Genomic DNA, 24,092 nt, shown 5'->3' with positions numbered 1-24,092 from the left:
AGTTCTAAGGGTATCTCTTCAAAATTTGTTAGAACAGAATCTGAAGCATCACCTTACCTTGGTGAGCATCATGCCCACCAGTTTCCTTTTTTTTTTAAAGACTGGCACCTGAGCTAACATCTGTTGCCAATGTTTTTTTTTCTTCCCTTCTTCTTCTTCTCCCCAAAGCCCTCCAGTACCTAGTTGTATCTTCTAGTTGTGAGTGACTCTGGTTGTGCTATGTGGAATGCCGCCTCAGCATGGCTTCAAAAGCAGTGCCATGTCCGCCCAGGATCTGAACTGGCAAAACCCTGGGCCGCCAAAGCAGAGCAGGTGAACTTAACCACTGGTCCACCAAGCTGGCCCCACAGTTTCCTTTTCTTTAATGCTCACTCTGTGTACAGCCCATGTAAAAGGAAAGGCCTCATACAGTTTCCTGGGGAGAAACATGGCACATGCACCAGTTGATTGTGGCATCCCAAGGGGGCTTCCAGAATCAAGGACTATATTAAGGCTCCATACCATGTGTAACACTTACTTGCATCTCATCTTTGGATTAATTTTTACTTTCTCTTAATTGAAGGAACAACACATTATATAAAATTGCAACAAAAGATTTAGGCATTGTCCACTTTCTTCTCTTTGGATCTATATCTTGTTCCTCTAGGCTAGTAGGACTCAGTGAATATGTAAACCTAATCTGCAAGGTCATCAGGGCATCCTCTAATGGTTACAGGTCTCAGAGTAAGTGTTCATTTTAGTCTCCCAGAAATAACTACATAATTCTGGGGAACCAGCCAGAGGCAACATGGTAAAAAATAGAAAAAAAAGATCTGTGTCATATTCAAAACTTTTTAAAAAAAAATTTAAAAAATTTTTTTAAAGATTGCCACCTGAGCTAAGAACTGTTGCCAATCTCTTTTTTTTTTTCTGCTTTATCTCCCAAAACCACCCCCACCCCGCCCCCCAGTACACAGTTGTAGTAGGTTAGCTGCAGGTCCTTCTAGTTGTGCCATGTGGGATGCCGCCTCAACGTGGCCTGACAAGCGGTGACATGTCCGCACCCAGGATCTGAACTGGCGAAACCCTGGGCCGCCGCAGCAGAGCACGTGAACTTAACCACTCAGCCACAGGGCCGGCCCCTGAAAACTTTTTAAAGATTCTCCTCATTTATAAAATCAGAGGACTAGACAAAATAAACTTCAGAATTTAGACTGAAAGAAATTTTATTACTACCTCTAATCCACTATGCTCTGAGGGAGGCTTACATATAATTCTACTAAGAATACCAGGCCTGAAAAATTATTCATAAGATAACCACAGACAAAGTCTAAGCAGCAGTTATGAAGACATTCTGGTCAAGGGACTGTGGCAATGTAGCAAGCCCAGCTGGCCTCCTGCTGACACCCACCACTAGAGTATCAAACTTCAGCGAAGCTGTCAGAAACGAAGTTGCTAACAATCTAAGAGAGAAATGAACTTTGGAAGATTCACAGAACTAACCCCAAGATATGATGGGCGGCGGGGAGAGGAGTGACTTTAGACATCACAACTATTTAAGTAAACTGAGAACAAGAACGGAAGTCTAAGCTCCATGAAAGCAGGCTTTGTCTGTTTTGTCCACTGGTGTATCCCATGCAACCAGAACGTATTCATAACTGGCAGAGACACTCAATAAATATTTGTTGAATAAATGAAAATAATAAATGAATAAATGCAGATTTTGACTGCAAGATGTCCCCCCATCTTTCTCTTTCTCTCTCTCTCTACTGTTGAAGAATAAGGACTATTTCCTAAATATGTCACTCAAGGGCCTCTCCAATCTGACCCAAACGCCACCTGTCTCCTGAACACACCATATACATTTCCTAACCCTATGCCTTTTACTTATGCTGCTTGGCCTATCTGAATCCCACCCATTTTCCCATTCTTCTGATGCTTCTTGCCTTTTTAGAACTCCAGTGCAGAGTTCCTTACTCCACCATCTTTACTAAATATTAAGTTGTTATATGTTGTCTCATGCCTGGAATTATTTTTCCCTAAGCATAGGTTCTGTGCCAACCATCAGACTTCAAGCTCTTAGAGCACAGAACCCAAGGCTTATCATTCATGGCTGTTCTCCATGAATGGTGTCTTGGTGACTGGCTCAGCAGCAGCCCTCTACAGTGCGGAACAAGATGAGCCAGCCAACTTACTAGTTGTGTGACTTTGGGCAACTTGCCTCTGTCTGTGCAATTCTTCTTACACAAACAGGGAAGATTATCACCTACCTAGAATGGCTATTATAAGGGTTACAGACTACCTATATAAAGTGCTTAGCATGGTGCTTTACAAAGAGCAGGTGCTTAATAGGTACAGCAAAAGTACTATTAATTCTCCTCTCAAGATCCATAGCAAATGCAGGCTTCACAGATTCCCCAGTGGGAACTACCTCACACCCACTGCCTAAAGGTCTGGCTCTCAGCATGATACCGTAAGCTCCAGGAAGACAGAGTTTGTATCTTTAACTTTTTATATTGCCCCAAGTGATTCCAAGAGCACAGAGAAGACACACTGTTATTGCTGAATTGAAAATGTTTTATCAATTAAGTATACTATCATTGTGTGGCAAAGATATACCACAGAGCAAAATTAGAAAGGAATTTAAGTTTGATGGAAATTTAAATTTGACTGCTTCTTTTAGAACATTTAGGAAAAATAAAATCTTTAAAAAAAAAACTAAACAAACAAGGGGCTGGCCCCATGGCCAAGTGGTTACATTCGCGCACTCTGCTTCAGCGGCCCAGGGTTTCACCAGTTCAAATCCTGGCCGTGGACATGGCACCACTCCTCAAACCATGCTGAGGCGGCATCCCATACGCCACAACTAGAAAGACCCAAAGCTAAAAATACACAACTATGTACCAGGGAGCTTTGGGAGAAAAAGGAAAAATAAAATCTTAAAAAAAAAAGAAAAAGAACATTTAATGTCTGTAGAAGTCACTTAAAGCAAGAAATCTGAGATTAAAACAAAAGAAGCTCTTTTAGGTACTTGAAATGGTGATCAAATTTAAATCATTTTAACCTTAGAGATCAATAAATACCTTAGAGCTATTTTAATTTATTTAAAGCATGCTTGGATTGAACTCAAACTCTAAAATAAAATCATGTTACTACTTCTAATTATAAGCATTTTATCCTTTAAAAGAACGTGTTCTGTGAAAGGCTATATTTTAAGAGCTTATGCTTTTGAACAGATCTTTAATTTTGTCTTACTCCTTCTTCTCATTGTCCCTATAGGTGATTTAGTAGTATGCCTTCTCTCCTTCAAAGAATATACTTGCTCTCTAGAAGTCTTGGCTAATCAGAATTCAAAACAGCATCCCCTCAACTGTAATCACATACCTCAACTAAAATAGTACATCAAAGTAGAATTTTTTCTTCCGTTTTGCCTTAAATATCATACTTTCTCAAAAAGAAATGGCTTTGAAAACATACCGATTCATCCTTCTTGCCCTTTCCAATACGTCAAACATATGCTCTTGGAATAAATCGAGCCGCCGGTAGCGATTATTTTCAACATTCTTTCTAATTATGTCAAAAGTAAGAGGAGGCTTGTTTGGAAAGCTGGGATCCACAGCAGGAATTTCTGCTAAGGAATCACTGTAGCATCTTCCCTCATCATCCTGATGACTCATGACTGACACAAAAAGATTGTGGATAAGCTCTTGAATCAACAAGGTCACATTTGGGACATGAGAGTCCTCATCTCCCTCTAGGTCTCTCCGAGTTTCAAGCAAGACTTTGTGTAGGACAAGGGCATCTTTGTAGATCAAAGACTCAGGCTCATTGTATGTACAGGCATTGTTAAACATCATGACGAAGTCCTCAACCATGGAGTCTATATCTTGGTATTTGTTTGCCATCATGTGACTTCGAATTTTTTCCATGTCCATGGGTTTTTTAATAGTCAGATAGTAGTCAGGCAGCTCAGATCTGGAAGGAAGCCTCAGAAATATGGCACTGAGGCGGCGACCCCTCTTATCAGTATAGTTCTTTACAGCTTCATAGACTTCATTCAGTTTCTGCTGCATTGGAGTCATGTATTTTGATTTTTTAGGAGAAATGCCACTCTTCCTGCCTATAGAAAGAGATTTAATGTTAAATGGATAAAATAAATGAACCTAAATTTGTATACAGTTGGTAGCATAATCACAAGAAAAGGACTATTCCAAGTGATTTGTTAAATATGGAAGTCACCACGTCTCTAATGAAATATATATATCCTGTTGACAAAGAAAAAACTGGAAAAAACTTCAAGTGTTTTCAGTAATCATATTTTTGGTGGCAGAGTAAGGACTGTTATGTTGAGATAGTTGTGAATTAGGTGGAATAAAGTAAATGAGTAGATGTGACATTCTAATTCCATTACCTGTGGTATCCTTGAGAACCGAGATTTTCATCATAATAGAAAAAGAGATACAGATGTTAAAACAGGACATTAAATAAAAAATTTGTAGCCTTGAATCTCAACTCAGGGTATGAGTACGAACTTATTATGTATTTTATCTTTAAATATAAAATACACAATTTCCTAGCTCTGTCCACTGAAAATCCTGGAAACGACAACCAATCCAGCAGCAGTATACCCCTATATAGTTTTGTAATACTGATTTCAAATACTAATGTCAGTAGCTTCTTGGCAAATGGCTGATTCCCAGTCTGCACAAGATGAGTCTGGTATATCTCGAACACTAGACAGTAAAGAATCTATCAATGACTTCTTATCATGGACATGTCAAAAGAAGATAGCAGCTGGCCTGGGACAAGATAAGCATCAATAAGGACAATAACTGCAATGGGTTAAAACCCAGTAATATGTTTAAATCTAGTAGTTCTTAATGATATATAAAAACAAACAAACAATTGGGTAAATGTTGGAGGATATTAGTAAACCAATGCATTATTTTGAAAACTGGTAAATGAAGGGGAAAAATATCTAGCTTTTATCCTTTCAAAAAACAAAAAATAAAACAAGACAAACAAACACAAAAAACTGTACCACAAATAACCAAATATTGGATGAGGCAAAGTTTCTCTATATAGAAGTATTCCAGCTAGTAAATGAGCAAGGAATAATAAATTAAACTATCACTATTTTACATCTCTTTAATGAATCAATGTAGTGAGCATCAATAGCTATTAACGAAAAGAAACTACCAGATATTACATGCCACCTGATGAAAGACCATATATCACCTCTGAAGTCAGTTTTTGTGCCAAAGGGAGGGGTCAAGGATCAAATCTAAATCTAACTCTGATCAAGCCTCTGCCTCGAACCACCAATTTACAGGAACTACAAAGGACAAAAGAACATATTAAACTACAGCAAAGAGATGCAATTAGCAAAACCCAGATTGTGGGACACTAGCACAAACCCAATTTCTTCTACAAATAAACTACAAGATGAAAAAAAAAAGAGACAGACAGAGGGGAATTTACAGATTAAAAGACATATCAATCAAATGCAATGTGTGGACCTTTTTTGGATTCTACCTCAACCAGATATTGCCCCAGGATGCGATGCAACATAAATGTAGAAAACCTATTATGAAGCATCCTTGCCAAGCAGAAACTGAATCTAATCAAGCCTTTAGCGAGTTAACTTCTAAGAAATAAGGAGAATAAAGGAAAAAGTTAACTGACATCACAAAGAAGTGAAGTGACTAGTCCAGAACTTGGGACTGTCCAAGAAAGTGACCTGGTTTCTAAAGAGTCAACGGCACTAGGATAAAAAAAGGAGGGGGACTGCTCTAGATTATGAGTTAAAGGCTTAACAATTAAATGTAACGCAGAGAACTTAATTAGATCCTGATTTGAAGAAACCAACTGTAAAAATACATTTGTGAGACAGTAAGTAAAATTTGAAAATTTGGCAGGTATTAGATGAAACCGAGAAATTGCTAATTTTTTTAGGTGTGATAATGACTTCATGGTTATTTAAGAAAATATCTGCATATTTTATAGATGCACACTAAACCATGTAGAAATGAAATGAAATGATTGGATTTGCTTTAAAACACTTTAGAACAAAAAAAAAGAGAAAAAAGGGATATAGGAAATAAGTATGGCACAATCTTAATAAATGCCAAGTAACGTATATACAGGGGTTCACTGTACCATTCTTTTTAAAGATTTTATTTTTCCTTTTTCTCCCAAAGCCCCCGGGACATGGTTGTGTATTTTTAGTTATGGGTCCTTCTAGTTGTGGCATGTGGGATACTGCCTCAGCATGGCCTGATGAGCGGTGCCATGTCTGCGCCCGGGATTCGAAGTGGTGAAACCCTGGGCCGCTGCAGCAGAGCGTGCCAACTTAACCACTGGGCCACAGTGCTGGCCCCTGTACCATTCTTTATATTTGTACATGTTTGAAATTTTTCATAATATAAAATAGAGAAATGAAAAGGAAATTAACATTACACGTTAAAATCTCCTTTCCTTGAACTTTAAAAAATATGTGTATTTATATATATTCAGATAGTTGCTGTTAAAGTATTTATCTATCTATCATTAGTTTCTTAACTCAAGAAATTAATTCTAGTTTTAAAAGGCCCTGTCTCCCTAAAAAGTAGAATAAAAAATTTTCATTTCTGCAAACCTTCTATATGCTTTTACCATTTCATGAGAAGAAAAATAAATGCTTTAATAAGAAGGAATCATCAATTAGCAATAAATCATACACACAGCTACTCTAAAATTCAGTTTACAGTCATTTCATATAAAAAAGCAGGTTCTTTCTTCCCCCTTTTCAGCAAATATGGTTCTAAAGAATATCTGACAACATTACTATCATTTGCTTGGTATTTATTTTATTTATATATTTTAAATAAAGCAGAAACCTCTTGTTTTGCACAATGTTATTAATTACTTTTGCTGTCTTCTCTTCCCTCACAGTTTTCAATAAAACCACCATTCACAGACCACACTCAAAAGACAGCTGAGTTAATCTACAGCACAGTGGCTGGGTGTCTCTAACCTCTCAAGTTCTGTCTAGGAAGAGCTGCTGGGATTCCTTTTCAATTCTAGTAATCAGCAAACAAACAAAAATATTTTTAAGAACCTGCCACTACACTCTTCTTGGTATTATATTTAGAAAAAATATCAGAGGCTGGCCCGGTGGCGCGGCGGTTATGTTCGCATGTTCTGCTTCTCTGCAGCCCAGGGTTTGCCAGTTTGGATCCCGGGTGCAGACACGGCACTGCTTGGCAAAAGCCATGCTGTGGTAGGCGTCCCACGTATAAAGGAGAGGAAGATGGGCATGGATGTTAGCTCAGGGCCAGTCTTCCTCAGCAAAAAGAGCTAATTGTCCTCAAATTAATCAGGGCTAATCTTCCTCAAAAAAAAAAAAGAAAAGAAAAAATATCTTATTATTTAACATTTATAAAATGTCTGCCGCATTCAAGAAAGGAAACAAAACTTTTGATGCTATATTCTATTCCCCACATATTTTCCACAGTTTAACTACTTAACATACAGAAGAGAGTGCTTGAGAGGAGGGAAGAAACTCCATGCTGGAATGTGAGTTCAAATATATTCACCAATTAATTAAATATTATTTTAGTAAACCAGTAATCTATCCTTGGCAGACTAAACTGAGTAACAAAGTGTGAGGCTGACTTACTCAGCTTGAGTTTGGGAGAAGCCATGTCATCATCATCAGGCAGTGGGCCCAGCTCTTTCCTTTTATCCTTGAGTAACTTCTCCAGGATATGTGCATCATTGTACACCTATATTCCATAAACATATTTAAAATTATTTTCTATAAAACTTTTGATTATAGTATGATATACATCCATAAAGAGGTTTTAAAAACACAAGTTAGGATAGTTGAAAACTATTTAGCTTGAGATCACTACAGAGCAACAAAATCCCATCTCTGTGGAGTAGGTACAGGCCTCAACCGGTTTGTTGTTTAAGCTTTCCAGGTGATTCTAATGTGCAGACACACATGCTAACATTTGAGAACTTTAATAGAACCATTTAGTAGAAGCATAGTAGAATCACTGCAAGTTTTTACAAGAATTCTGAAACATATTTACACATGCTGCTTTCTTCATAAATCTCTCTTCAACTGGACCCTCAAGGTAGCAGACTTAGCTCAATGAAAATTAAAAACTAAAAATATCCAATAGTTGGAGAGCAATATCTCAAATATTGTTAAATGGGATTTAACATCAGTCTGTGATCACAGTCTGGTGTGATCTGTGAAAAGCAACAATCCCTGCTTAGGATCTCTCTCTGAAGACTGAGTCAACGGTGGTAACATGTAGCCAAGAACAAGGGTAGTCACCTAACGGCCTCACCCCCAAATGGCTTCCTCCCAAACCCCCTGCAGAGCTGTCCTTCCTGACTGCCACCAGAGCAGAGGGGCTGAGGGAGTAAGTGACCTCTCTTCTTTGGCCACCTCTCTCAAGAATGGCTTTTTTCTCTACCCGTGGCAGACAAGTGACACATTAGCTAATGATACTGAGGACAGTGTAGACTCCTATGATAAAACCATTTCTTTGGTCACAAGTACCCTCAGTGTCTATTTTATATTCAAATATAATAGCAAAAGAAAGGAAATAAATGATGTGAAAATGTTACTTTATTTCTGGGAGAGTTAAAGTAGACAAAGGAAACTTGAAAAGATATATGCACGCCAATCCATGTTCACTGCAGCATTATTAACAAGCCAAGATATGGAAACAACCTAAATGTCCATTAAAGGATGAATGGATAAAGAAAATCTGGTACACATACATGTACACACACACACACACACACGCAGGAATATTATTGAGCCATAAAAAAGAATGAAATCTTGCCACTTGGGACAACATGAATGGACCTCAAGGACTCTATGCTAAGTGAAATAAGTCAGAGAGAGAAACACAAATACCATATGATCTCACTTATACATGGAATCTAAACAGAACAAAAAAACCAAGCTTGTAGATAGGGAGAACAGATTGGTGGTTGCTAGAGGCAGAGAGTTGGGGATGAGAGAAATTGGGAAGGGGGTCAGAAGGTACAAACTTCCAGCTATAAAATAAATAATGGGGGGCCAGCCTGGTGGTGTAGGGGTTAAGTTCACATGCTCTGCTTCGGTGGCCTGGGCTTCGTCGGTTTGGATCCCTGGTGAGGACCTGCACACCACTCATCAAGCCATGCTGTGGCAGTGTCCCACACACAAAATAGAGGAAGCTTGGCACAGATGTTAGCTCAGGGACAATCTCCCTCACCAAAAAAAATACGGATGTAATGCACAGCATGTTGACTATAGTTAATAATACTGTATTGCACATTTGAAAGTTGCTAAGAAAGTAAATCTTAAAAGTTCTCAACTCAAGAAAAAAAATCTATAGGATGGTGATGGATGTTAACTAGGCTTACTGTGCTGGTCATTTTGCAACATATACAAATATCAAATCATTATGTTGTACACTTGAAACTAATATAATGTTATATGTCAATCATACCTCAGTGAAAAAAATAAAGTAGATAAAAGATATGAAATAGAAAAATAGTGGGGCCAGCCTGGTGGCACAGCAGTTAAGTTCGCACGTTCCGCTTCTCAGCGGCCCAGGGTTCGCTGGTTTGGATCCCGGGTGTGGACATAGCACTGCTTGGCAAAAGCCATGCTGTGGTAGGCGTCCCACGTATAAAATAGAGGAAGATGGGCATGGATGTTACCTCAAGGACAGACTTCCTCAGCGAAAAGAGGAAGATTGGCAGCACTTAGCTCAGGGCTAATCTTCCTCCAAAAAAAAAAAAGAAAGAAAGAAAAATACTAAAGAAGGAAGACTGTGTCTTAGTTATACTGATAAAGAACTAAAAATCAAAATGTCTCAAAACAAAATCAATTATTTAGAGGTACATTTATGGAAACATCCTGATTCTTATATAATCAAATCATTTTATGGACTATCCATGGAGAAGCATGGCTATTGAGGATAATAATAATAATGATGATGAAAGATTTTAGTGCCATTGGCTTTCACTCAAGTGCTTACATGAATACCAGGTACTGTGCTACACACTCTGCGTACATTATCTCCTTTAAATCCTACAACAACCCTGATGCAAGTACTATTATTATACCCAATTTATAGACGAGGAAAATGAGGCTCAGAAAAGATGAGTTATTTACACAGGGATTGGCAAAGTAGGATTCAAATCTAGGATGTCAGATTACAGAGTACGAACTTTTAACCTTCACCATGTATTGCCTCTCCTTTTAAACAATTAAGAAAAGACTAAGTATTAAGCTAGTCACTGAAAAAAGTAACCTAAGTTAGGCCTCTAGACACAGTCTCTCAAAAGGCATTATTCTATGAGCACCCAAAAGAAAACGTGCCTACTCCAGGATTTCCACATGTCCTTACCTGGGAGCCCTCCTCATTGTAGTGCCTGGCATTCCGGAACATCAGCTTCATGTCTTCTATCATTCCCTCTTCCCCTGCATATTTGTCATTGCGGATGTTATGCTCAATTATTTTCAAGTCCATTGGCTCCAAGATGATTTTATAATAATCAGGATAGTCCTTTTTGGATGGCTTAACCATAAATAGATCACAAAGTCTTCTGCCTGAACCTGGCTCACGAGCTTCAAGAACAACATTGAATAAGATTTTCATTCGCTGCTTTCTTATGTTCTTTTTACTGTTGATGGGGAGGTAGAAAAGGGGGAAAAATGAGAACAGGTTCAGTTTTCTTTATCCAAGGATGAACATAAAACAAATTAATCTTGTGAGCAAGTGCTTCATAATGATTTCAATTTATTAATTATGAATGCCACAAACACAGTAAACATGCTGGAAGCTATAAGCAAATATTAGGAAAATTTCCAAAATAGTTAAAACATAGTGACTGGCAGGAACAGCCAATGAACACCAGACAAACCTGTTTAGAATATTTATGAAATGCAATGCTTGAAAAAAGATCTTGTCTGACACCCAAAGAAAATGAAATTCTACTATCAATTGAAATATATTTTTTATTTTTAAGAAGAATAGAGCAGAAGTGGAATAAAACTACTGATTCTCTACTGTTACTAACAGTCTTCATTTAAAAAAACAAAACCAAACCCAATAAACAAACAGTGACAAAGAGAAGTGCTCCATCTCTTAAGACAACCCCTCTAAACCACTCTAAACATCTGTTTCTGGTTACCAGAAAACAATGGGAGGCTGTCTGCCAGACTAGTCTCTCTATAGTAGGTACAAGTCTCTTTTGTATTTATCCCGTCAGGGTCAGTCCCTGCTCCCTCCCCACCAGCATTGTTCCACAGTCCCAACCTAACTTAAAGAATAAATGGTCTGTGGTTTATCTGAGCTTTTGAGTAAATTTTCATCCTTGAGTGTAAATCCCTATCTTGTTCTCCAAATTCCCCCACTGAGATGTGATCCTAAGAAGCAGATGTGAACAGTATGGCACAAAATACCCAGGACCACAGATTAGAACCTGAGTTATACAGGGGCCCAAGAGAACATACGGGCTAGTCTACTAATTGTTGAGGAACTGATTCAGAGAGGCTGAATGACTTGCCCAAGGTGAGCTGTCCAGCGAATTATTAGAAGAGATGATCTTCCAATATGATTTCTGGCCTATTGTTCAGGACACTTATAAAGAACTTCTGGCCAGACTCGAATCAGCAGTCTCCAAGTGAACAGTCAGGAAGATAATAAAAAGAAATGACTTATCACTTAATTTCTACTAAGTAAACACTTACTAAGATCTCACAGTATATACTTAAAGGTAAATATTTTTTATCTGTTTCCTATCCTATAAATGGAAGGAAGTTCATTGCTGAAGGAAACTACGTGGCCAAATGGGTCTCCTAGTCCATTCCTCTGATCATTCACTCTACTGTTGGGTAACGAAGAAGCCAAAGGCTAGCTATTTTCTCTCCAAGGTTGAAAATATGCTTAAAAAAAAAAAAAAAAGAAAGGAAACTCAAATAAAGAATAACTAATAGATAAGAAAAGAAATATCTATCCTTAAGTCAGGATTTAAAAATGTCTCAGAAACGCATGTTCCAAACATCATGGAGCTCAGGCAACCACACATTGATCCAATTAGGAGAGAAAATGGACCTGTTTCCTCTGATTGGGATCATCCTCATCACCTGTGTCTTCACTTAGACTGCTTATTTCCCTTGATGGTCCTGGAATCATTCCTGCCATTTCCTCCTCTCAGTCCTTCTGCATCTCCAGTCAATGGTTGTTAGACGATGGCAATCTAGAGAAGTTTCATCTAGCGGAAACTATGTCTCCATAGAAGCCTCCTGGAGTAATGATGTGAGAAGAGTTCTCTCACTCCAGGACTTTAGCAGGTGCATAATGGAAGGGGAACTCGGGACAAAGCTCTAATACCATAGAGCTCCGTGTTTGGGCAGAGATTAGAACACAGATGATTTTAACCTTCAGGAAGCCTCTGAAGAAAAGTTTCAGAACCTGAGTTTGGTATCACAGAAATCTATACTTAAAACTACTACAATCAGATATGGCTTCTTTAGGTCTCACTTGTTTGGGGTTGAACTTCAAAAGGAAGACGCAGGAATTCAATTTTGAACCCCTAAGTTAAAAAGATCTTTTCAATAACCAACTCAGTGAAATCACTCCTCACTCCAGGAATACCAAACAGAACAATTCAATCGAGGCCCTTTTTGGACCAAGAGGAGATCAGCTCTTTTCCCTTCCTAGTTCCAGCACACCATGCCCAATCAACATTAGGGTCTTCTGTATGAAGCTACAGTACAAATAGTCTAATCCAACAGTGAGTCTAGGGCAGATTTTTACGAGATTTTTAAGGAGGGAAAGCTTTTAACCGAATTTGAGGGAAAATGTCACTGAAGGAAAAAAACGGTGAGTGGTAGATTCTTCCAACTCCAGTAACTCTGACACTAGGCACCTTTAAATGGGACATACTCAAAATGTCAAATCTAACTGTATTTAAGAAACTGCTCTAATAACTGAAATTTACTGTTTTAGGACTTACATTATTAATAGTATCCTTTCTCCACTTGTACGATTCACTCATTAAGAGAGTGACATGTAACTGGTTTCCATCCTCAAAGGCAAGTAAAACTTCTGTTATCAGGGTCACTTATGATCTTGTCTGAACAAATCCAGTTTTGTTATTTATTTTTTTACATTTTTCCAGATCCATTTGAGAGTGAGAGCCACTGGCCCATTACTTTTAATTTGGCTGCCAGAAAAAACTCGGAGCTAAACTTCATACTTTTTTACAATAACTATATTAGCTTGGCTATGTGGTATATTCGCTTTATCTTTTCTTTTTTTGGTGAGGAGGATTGTCCCTGAGCTAACATCTGTGCCAATCTTCCTCTATTTCGTATATGGGAGGCTGCCACAGCATGGCTTGATGAACGGTGCGTAGGTCTGCGCCAAGGATCTGAACAGGCGAATCTCAGGCTGCCAAAGCAGAGTATGCAAACTTAACCTCCACGCCACTAGCTGGCCCCTGCTTTATCTTTTTCCAATCTGGATGCTGAACCTTATTACATCCATAACTTTTGAAATATTTTGGAAGTATTTTCAATACTTTTTGAAATGAGATGAACTCTACATTACAAAAAGGCAGCTACCACATTCCCCTATTTGATACTTTCTGGTTACTATTTTTGATGTCACCTTGCTTTTCAGATTCTTCTTAGAACCCCTCTATGCATCCTACCTCTCTTCCTCTCTCAGACCATTAACTGTAAATGGTTTGCTTATTCTTCCCCATTTGGGGAAAGGTGCATAAAATTAAATCCCAGACCTTGTAACTGGTATACTCACTCTTCTTTCAATCAGCACCTTTGAATGTACTAAAGTAAAATACATCTTAAGAGAGTTCAAAACCAGAGCTGTTTATCATTGTGGACTTAAGGATGCCATCCTCAAAGGGACGCCAATTCAGATCATGGACTTTGTTATAATAAATATACAATTCTAGAATTTTACAGGAAATGGGCCATAAAGGGCACCTGCACTAACAAAATCAGTATATTACAAAATTTTCCAGCAAATGAAAGTCAAGTGTCTTGAGAAATTGGTGCTTTTTTAAATCTGCACAAAGATTATAAACTAGTAGAGGCTCTGTTCTGAATCTCTGATTTTCCAGGCACCACCACCATCCTCCTGACCCCCCAACCCAGCCTGAAACACTGGAATCACTGTAATTTTTTGCTTCTTTTACTTCATCACCAAGTTTTAGAGGATCTCCACAGCCCTTCTAGATTTGATCTTTCCTTTCAATTTTTCATGCCACAGTGTTAGTCCTAACCCTCATACTGTGTGGCTGACCACTTTCTCAAACGTTCTTACCATTATTTTTTCTGAGGCTATTATTTATATTTTATGTATTCCTATTTGCATATATTCACACAAAATTCCTATTTATGGTTATAGCTAAGACTTCTACCATATGCCTTGGCTAAGCACTATATATGCACTTTCATTTAATCCTCAAACTGAGAACCAGGTGCAATTATTATCCCAACTTTGCGGACGTAAAAATGGAGACTTACAGAGATCAGCTGAATACCTAAGGCCATCAAGTGAGTAACCAGAACTGAGATTTGAATCAGCTGATAATCACCAGGCTGCTTTTATCACGTTATTCCCTTTCCCAAGAGTTAGAGCTTACCAAGGGCCTCTCTAATCAAAGTCAATCTTGTTCATAAGCTTCAAGGGCTCCCAGCATTTAACTCTCTGGCCCTAGAGCTTATGGGGCCTGCTGTTAAGCTAAGTAAACCCAAAGGTTCTTTCTTTTACAAGGTTTGCTACATTTCATCTTCAAATCTTCAAGGAACTGAACCTTTCTATTTATCTTTTCTAAAGAGTTTTCCCAGACTAGTAATATCTGACTAAAAACAAAATGAAATCTATCAAGTCTTGATGTCAACAGGAACAACTTTCAGAAAATAATCAGAGCTACGTTTATTGAGCACTCACTGCATCCAGGCCCAGTTTTAAGGGCCTTAAACATATTAACCAATCAGGCACTCACAGCAATCATACGTAGGTATTGTCATAAACTCGTTTTTCAGATGAGGAAATTGACATGAGGCTCAGATCACAGAGCTAATAAGAACAACTGGGATCTGAACTTGGGCAGTCAGGCTCTAGAGCTTGGGCTTCTAACACTACTCCATGATGCCCTGCATTTCTACTTGTACTACTACCCAAAGTCAGTGCCACACACTATGAATGATATAAAAAGAAATACAATCTGTGGTCTTTTTCTTAAATTTACCATCTAACTAAGAAAACTTTTCTTAAGGAAAATTTAGGAAGAAGATAATGACAACACAGTAATTTTGTAGAGTGGACTACATATGGTAGCAACATGGAGCTAACTCTAGAACAACTAACTTTCAAGAAAAAACATGGCAGGCAAATCATTATTTCCTAAAGCTATTTGGGCAATCACGCAACATTTCTATGCAGCTACACAATTGTGTACCTTATGCAATTATTTTACTACATTGCTCCCACATAATTTCATTTGTTTTCAACCTGCCTCTTTTCCTGACCAATAAGTCCCTGACAGATAGAAATGATGACTAAATGTTGTTCTTTATGACCTGTAAGAACAACGTCTGGTGTTCTGCAAGCAACTGAAACTCCATGAATGTCAGATGGCAAAAGTGAAAATAAAAGCACCACATAATGATTACTAGGACTATAACATGGCAACTCCTAGGCTGTTTTTAAAATCATAAGTGACATGCAAAAGAATGGGTGCTTTTAAAGAAATAAAACATGGACAAGATCAGAGACTGAGGAAATGTATTCATGCTTGAGAAGCACCAACCCAATGCATAGGTGCCAACATAGATTGACATCATTTGGATTGTCAATGTTGATTTTGATCCCTCTACCATCCCTATATCCCTGAAAGGGAATAAACACCTGCCAGCCCCCAGACACTGGCAATGCCACCATAGTCTCAGCCTCTACCTTTTTGCTACAGAAGCACAGCCGCAATGATTGGTGAGGGAGCTTGCTGCCCCTGGCAAAGCTAGCAACAAATTAAGGCTCCTGAACATACCTAGGCTAATTCTGAATTCATTTTACTAAGTATACTTCTAAACAGTACTGCTTTCTTTATTCATAAAATAAACTGGCACTCAAATAAAAACTGTTATTTCACATGCTTAAGGCTTCACTTTTCACCTAATCAGTACTGATCATGCCACAGAAGTTACACTTTAAAAAATATGTTTATGCATAAAAAAGGACTGCACACCTGGATAGCCTCCTGAGACCCAACATCTCACTGTCAAGAGTGTTCCTGGGAAAGCAGAAACAAACATTACATGTGAAGAGAAACAAAACAAGCAACATCGGAGGGTCATGTATAAACCAAATATGGTTGAGAAAAAAGAGGATTATTCAATCCAAAGGATAAAAAAATATTAAGAATACTTGGAACATTTCAACAAGGAAGACAGCAGGTGGATTTTTAGGTAGAGGTGTGGGGAAGAATGCAATCCCAGAATGAAGAGAACACATCCACATTAATTTTTTTTCACATTCTTTGATATTAAAAAAATAAGGCAAAGACAGAATCATGAACAATACTTGGGAGTCAAGTCAAGCATTACTTAGAATACTTGGCCATGACTTCTCTGGACAAGCTTAACTTAATCTACTAGGCTGCTTTGTTTGCCTGAATTCTGGAGAAGTCTATTACTTATTACCAAGACCACTTAACATAACTACCTTCTAAAAGGCTCATAATGTTCTTTCATTGTCGTAGTCCAAAGTACAGGACTTGATTCTCTTAACCTCTTAACATCCACTTGTGCCTATATTTCAAACCCAGGTATGTTCTTTTATTGTTTTAGCTATGATTTATATTTGGTTTTCTCTTATTTGTGTTTTTTACTCTATTATACAAAACACTTCCTAGGAAACTTGTTCATAAAGAAAATTTTTGTCTGAAGTGGGACTTTATTATTTCCAGAACATAAAGCTTAGTTTTCTTTTTATGGGAGGTTTTAAAGTAATAACTTTCATTTAATCTACTTGGGTTGTCCCACAAACTATAAGCCACAGAGATAGGCAGTTTTTAAGGATCTGGCCTGGGCTAATCCTTCCTTGGAACTGTTTTCTTAACACTCAACTAGTTTAAGATCTCTCTTTTCATTCAGTGTTGGCACTAATTGTACCATCACTTTTGCCTCCATTACCTTCTTTTGCCTGAGAAGTTTTTATCTTTGATTGGTGACTGATCTGGAAAACACAGGTGATGCTGTAGTAGAGTTATATAATTACACTCAAAGATGTTCTTGATTTGATGTCTCTGATCTGGTTTCACATTTTTTCTCCGTTGTCCCTGGTGTAACAAGGAATTAAGAACTTGGAAGGATGAAATTCATAGGCCAGTAATGGAGGAGACTCACATCTCAGGGTACACCAATCAATTTAGTTACCATGGCACAGCATAGCAAAGTTATTTTCAAAGTCGAAGAGATTTTCCCAAAAGCTATTTGTAAGAGGGAAAGACAAGACAGCTTCTCTTTTTCAAACCACTTTTTTAAATCCTCTGATCTTAGTGGATCTATTAATGCATGAACAGAACTGTGTTAACTAATGACAACTTCATTCGATTTTGAATCTGTCAAGCCCTGCTTTAGTGATTAGCTCATTTCTTGTTTAAAATATCCTCCCTGGATTGACTGCTGCTACAAAGACGGTGAGACAGTTAAGGTTAAGGGAGAATATGGTGTTTCACAAAGATCAAGCCAGAGAAAACTCCGTGTGGGAAGCGTAGACAAAAGAGATGGTCTTGCATGATTCTTTATAGGAGTCCAGCTTCAGAATCTTACAGTTAGGTTCCCTTCCATAAAACCCGTGAGAGAAAGGAAGGGTTAGGGAAGTTGAGAGAAAAGTTAGAAAGTAAAGAAAACCAAATATCTAGCTTAACATTTTATGAACTACGAGAAGTTATGACTTGGCATTTTACATCTGACATCCTTAAAATGGCAAATAAAGACCAGATTAACAAGGAAAAACAAAAGGGTAAGAGTAATAACTTACTTCACTATAGTGGTAGTACCAAGTATTTTGTAATTCACAATGCAGAAATTACCTAAATTAGATTTAAGTGGCAGTCTTAAAACACATTAAAACAAAATAACCTGGACAGCAAAAAGAATGACAGTTTTGCCAAGCTACATAAGTAGGTGTCATTTTTATCTATGTCATCTAAAAGCAATATGGTTCTTGTACAAAAAAAGCACTAATCATACAATTTACAAACGAATTCTAAAAGAAGACGTTATCAAATATTTAAAGCTTATAAGAGACATCATACTTGATAACTTAAAAAATATTTTTCTGCACTTATCTAAAACAAAATAAACAGAAACTGAGAAGATGTCTCCAGCCCTGAGAAGAGTATATACCTTTTTCTTTTGGCACTACCAGTATCAGAGGTGGCTGAAGAAATCATGCTGTCTCCATCTTCAATGTCGTCTCTCCTGGCAAGCTCCTTCTTCTTTGCCTAAAACAGAGTAGATCCCAGGAGTAAAGCTCACTTTGCTGAACACTCCTAGAATATATGAATATCAAAGAGCTAGACATAGCAGAGTCATTCAGAAAGATACAACAACACGTAGGATGCACAAAATTAAAGAGTCATTAAACATTTTCAATAACCCAATTTAACAAAAGCCTGTATGACAGAAAAGTAGGTTAAAAAAATGGATCCGGAGAGTTGAGGAATCAACACTAGCTAAACTCCATTTAAGACTACAAAGGGCACCGACTTGTTAAAAGCACTGAGGCAAGTTGTAGGGGCATCCTGCTCTGGTGATCATATTTAAGTAAAGCCAAGTCAAAGACAGCCTTTGTACACTTGACTTCTTAAGCAACAGTGTGGTTAAGAAGAAAGTTTGATGTGAGAAGTGAAAGATGATCTACTTTTCAACACATGCCTTTTTAAAGACCTTCTGCCAAACAGAGCTGAAAGTCCAACCACAGCAGACTTAGGGAATACATGAAAAGGAAATACAGACCTTCCTCGACTTACGATGGGGTTATATCCTGATAAACCCATCCTAAGTTGAAAATATCATAAGTCGAAAATGCATTTAATACATTTAACCTACCTAACATCATAGCTTAGTCTAGCCTATCTTAAATGTGCTCAGAACACTTACATTAGCCTAGAGTTGGGCAAAATCATCTAACATAAAGCCTATTTTATAATAAAGTATCGAATGTCTCATGTAATTTATTGAATACTATACTGAAAGTAAAAAGCAGAATAACTGTAAGGGCACAGAATGGTTCTAAGTGTATTGGCTGTTTACCCACATGATTGCGTGGCTGACCGGGAGCTGTGGTTCGCTGCCACTGCCCAGCATCATGAGAGAGCATCACAGAGCATATCACTAGCCCGGGAAAAGATCAAAACTCAAAATTTGAAGTACAGATTCTACTGAATGGGCATTGCTTTCGCACCATCATAAGGTCAAAAAATCATAAATCAAACTATTCTAAGTTGGGGATCGACTGTACTTGAAATCCACAGCACTGATCACAGTGTTGACGATACAAAATGAAGATTCCACAGGTGATCTAAAATTGCTTTTGTTGCTTCCTTGCTCTAAGATTCTCTTTCCATATTCTACCAAAAACTGAAAGGTAGATACAATCTGTATTTCATATCTATGCCTTTTTGTCTTAAAAGCACTAGACAACCTGTGACCTCAGATGCCCTCCAAGGTGTACTCTCAGAAGGGATCTGATCAACTCATGGACACTGTACAATGACTAATTTAGCCTCAAGATGTTCTTTCTTCTAGGAGCAACCGTACGTTAACAAAGTCTAGACCTAAAGAAATAAAATAATGATTGAATATCATCTGTGATTGGAGGAAAATTACCTGAAGATCCTAAAATTACCCCCCAGGGACAAATCCTGATTCTTCCACTCACAAAGGTAACCCAGTCTAAACTATTATTTCTACTCTACATGGTCCCGATAACTCTATAAAAAAATTCAGCAGTATTTGTGGTTGAAATGAATGCTGTGATATTGCTGGAAGGAAAACATACATCTTAAAAGGCCATACTCAAAATGTGTAAAGTTATTTCAATTATACGTACAACAGCTTACCAAAACCAAGAAATCATACCTGCATGACTTGCTGCAATTTTAGAACTCGCTTGTAGATGGCTGAATTGGGAACATTATAGCGTTTGGCATTTTCAAACATTAAATTCAGATCACACTCCAAATGATCTAAAGTTTCATATTCTTGGTTCTTTAGCTTTGTTCTGTGAAAGAAAAATACATGGCTAGAATTTTCCATTATGAAACACCCTTCCTGAAAGTCCAGTGCAAAAATCCTGACAAGCACTAGATAGTATCTTTAGTAGTGATACTGATTAAAGGCCTGGAAGTGACACTTGCAAGTATAAAGTGAGGAGGCAAAAGCACCACCGTATTTAGGCAATACAACAGTTTAACTGAAAACCTAAAAGAATAAACTAAAACACTTTAAGAAGTAGTAAGAGGACCTAGTAAGGTGGTCAATTACAAAGCAAATATACAAGCAAAAATCCTAATGGAAAAACTGTTAGTGGCTAACACGCAAACCCTAGAAAGAGACAAAAATCAGGGATGTTGTAAGCTACCTTAATGAAGAACCATAGTGATCTACCCATTTCTGAAAATAAGAGGCCATTCCAGTTCATGAGAGTTAAAGAAAACAGAAAGTTACAGACTATAGACAATGACGAGTGGTCTTAAGATTGTAAATGAGATGCAGATATATCCAAGTCCATTCACTTCACTACTAGTCTTCAATACAAACATTTCTAACTAATTATGATGGCTTAAAATTGAGGTTTTTAGGCGCCGGCCCCGTGGCTGAGTGGTTAAGTTCGCACACTCCACTTTGGTGGCCCAGGGTTTCACTGGTTTGAATCCTGGGCGCAGACATGGCACTGCTCATCAAGCCATGGTAGTGCGGCATCCCACATGCCACAACTAGAAGGACCCACAACTAAAAATATACAACTATGTACCAGGGGGCTTTGGGGAGAAAAAGGAAAAAATAAAAATCTTAAAAAAAAAAAATTGAGGTTTTTACTTATTTTAGTTAAAAGTCTTAAGAATTCCACTATCTCTTTCAGACACTAAGGCTATTTCTAATACCAACTCTCATAAAGTCTCTATACACTTTGTACAAAGTGAAGAGTTATGGTTTGCTCTAACTCTATATGGATTTAGATAAGATAGATTTTTGCATTTTTTGATTGAAGCATTTGCATGCTGTCCATCAAAATCACAAAAAATAGTATTAAGAACTACAGTATGTGTAAACAGCTTCATAGAATGAATGTAGAGATTCCAGACTTTTTTCTTAGAATGACATTATCCATTCTACATGTAAAGTCTTACTTAAAATTTACCAAAATCATATGCAGATTCCATGGAGTGCTTAAAGAGATATGAATGTTAGAAGACATCTCTGAGAAGAAGCAAAAACAATAACAACAATGAAGCACAAACGCAGCTCTCAGTATTAGCTTACACTGCTAGCATCCAGAGTTTAAATTACAGCCTCAGACTTAATATGGCAAACTCCAAGGGTAACATGCTGGGTATTCTCAACACCCACAAAGAACAGATAGAAAACTCAAACTTGTAAATGACAATCTATAATAAATCTGCAGATATTTATCATACTGATGTTAATCAAGGGTAGTGAGAGGGAAGGGCAGAATGGGAAATAAAAGATGGAGATGACAAGCCCCAGCACAGTGGAAAGTGGCATATGGAGCCGCACTGTCTAGCTTCTATTTTTGTTGCTTTCTTCTATCTTCTAGCACCCTATTTTTGTTGCTTTTGATGACACTCAACTATCTTCCTTCTGCCCTCAAATCTTCCTAGGATTGTGCAATACAATACAGTAGCCACGAGCCACATGTGGCTACTTAAATAAAAATTAAATAGAATCTAAAATCTAGTTCCTTAGTTGCACTAGCCACATTTCAAGGGCTCAACAGTCACATGTGACTAGTGGCTACCAGACTGTACAGCACAGAGAAAACAACACTTCCACCATCACAGGAAGTCTACTGGACAGCACTGTTCTAGATTTCCCTGTTGACGTAGAGCATAATGGAAGGTAACCCAGCTCCTGTCAGGCACCACTCACTAAGCACATGTCCTTGGAAAGGAGGTAGATCAGACATCCTAGAAGTTGACCCTTCAGAACTCTAGGGTGCTATCAGCTAGGCCTCTCTTACTTCTCTGTTCCTCACACTCCACTACCTGTGTGCCAGACAACTGTCAAAGTATATTTAAAAAGGAGGGAAAGGTGTAGAATTATTGACTTAAAGCAAGGTTTATATCAGAAAATTCTATCTTGGAAGAAGGATGTAGGAAGGTATCTGACCTAGCCGAGGATTTGTCTTCTCTCAAACTCAATTAATTAGACTGTTTGAATAAAAAAAAAAAAAAACTAAAGCGGAAAATAAACTAAGGACAAAAATTGTTCAATTAAAAGCGAACCTCTTGAGGCCAGCCTGGTGGCATAGTGGTTAAGTTCGCACGTTCTGCTTTGGTGGCCCGGGGTTCGCCAGTTCGGATCCTGGGTGTGGACATGGCACCGCTTGGCAAGCCATGCTGTAGTAGGCGTCCCACATATAAAGTAGAGGAAGATGGGCATGGATGATAGTTCAGGGCCAGTCTTCCTCAGCAAAAAGAGGAGGATTGGTGGCAGATGTTAGCTCAGGGCTAATCTTCCTCAAAAAGAACAACAAAAAAAGGGAACCTCTTAATATCTACAAGACTTTCACCATCTTTTCTGAGAAAAAGAGGATAAAAGACAAATTTCTAGGCTATTTTCTTAATTAATGGCAGCCTTAATTTCCATGTTATTTTAAGAATGCCAAATAAATGGATTTTTTATATCCTACTTATGTACACAACCTCCAAAGTTTGGGTTAAATAAAAACATCATAAATCTTACTGATCAAATGATGAAAAGACAAGTTACATGCAAAACCATGAGACATGTGATTAGCCAACCTTATTTCCCAGAATCCAGCAAGTACAAGAATTTTAATATTTACTGTTTGGAAGGTTAGTTATCTGCCATGAAAATATCATGTAAATACCAGCTTACTCTGACCTTGCCCAGTCAAGATATTTTTACCTGCTTCTTGCCTCTATCTGGGTATACTGCAAAACCTAAGCCACAGAGAAGGAGTTACAAAACATCATATTTTACAATATTACTTATTTCCTACTTTTTTTGTGTATGTGTGTGAGGAAGACTGGCCCTGAACTAACATCTGTTGCCAATCTTTCTCTTTTGGCTTGAGGAAGATTGTTGCTGAGCTAATATCTGTGCCTATCTTCCTCTATTTTATGTGGGGTGCCACTACAGCGTGGCTTGACAAGTGGTGCTAGGTCTGTGCCCAGGATCCAAAACTGCGAACCCCAGACTGCTGAAGCAGAGCACACGAACTTAACCACTAGGCCACCAGGCTGCCTATTTCCTCCTATTTTTAATGATACTGTGGTGGTATTTTGTTTGGCTGAATTCCCAGTGATCATTTTAACATTTTCTATACAGAAAAGGGAAACCAAGATGAACCATCTTTCAGGTATTGCTTCAGCTAATGAATTCTCTAAGAAGCTGACTATGCTTATTCTAGAGGTTCAGCTACGGACGCAAAATTTAAATATAAATTGTTGTAATTAAAATATCAATAAAAGGTATAGGCAGACTTTTGTAGTTTGCTCAGTTATAAGAAAATGAACAGTTAAATTTCGAGCTGCATGACTTTTTATAATCTGTAATCTGACACACAAATCCCCAGCTAGGACAACTTTTGTTTATTTGCCTCTTGACGCTATTGCAGTATAAAGAATATCATTTGATTTAATCAAAATTTCTCACTTTCCATATAGGAATGATATTCAAGCATACTCTAGCCATGTGAAAAACATTTTTTTACCTTTAATATCCTTATCCATTTTAGGGAGGAAGATGATTTATGTGCAGGCTCCACCACAAGAAAACGGATTTATACTGAGTAATGTAGAAA

General features: G+C 37.8%; 1 protein-coding gene across 29 annotated transcripts in view; it reads right to left on the bottom strand.

Moving 5' to 3' along the window:
• PBRM1 (polybromo 1) overlaps positions 1 to 24,092 on the bottom strand; it is a 121,920-nt gene that overhangs the window by 51,259 nt on the left and 46,569 nt on the right. For 17 of the 29 annotated variants that reach the window (XM_044754254.2, XM_070493823.1, XM_014868785.3 and 14 more), the window contains 5 exons: positions 20,162 to 20,303; positions 18,425 to 18,522; positions 10,386 to 10,662; positions 7,640 to 7,745; positions 3,457 to 4,099 (listed from right to left, as the gene is read on the bottom strand). In XM_044754254.2, the coding sequence (XP_044610189.2) occupies positions 3,457 to 4,099; positions 7,640 to 7,745; positions 10,386 to 10,662; positions 18,425 to 18,522; positions 20,162 to 20,303 (1,266 nt within the window). Of the gene's footprint in view, positions 1 to 3,456; positions 4,100 to 7,639; positions 7,746 to 10,385; positions 10,663 to 16,260; positions 16,306 to 18,424; positions 18,523 to 20,161; positions 20,304 to 24,092 lie in introns of all 29 variants that reach the window. The other 12 variants (XM_014868786.3, XM_014868781.3, XM_014868788.3 and 9 more) reach the window with 1 other exon arrangement.

Source organism: Equus asinus, chromosome 21, assembly GCF_041296235.1.
Source record: "Equus asinus isolate D_3611 breed Donkey chromosome 21, EquAss-T2T_v2, whole genome shotgun sequence".
In the NCBI taxonomy this organism is placed as follows: Eukaryota; Metazoa; Chordata; class Mammalia; order Perissodactyla; family Equidae; genus Equus; species Equus asinus.
Note: the sequence above shows the minus strand (reverse complement) of the source record. Positions and strands in the feature narration are given on the sequence as shown.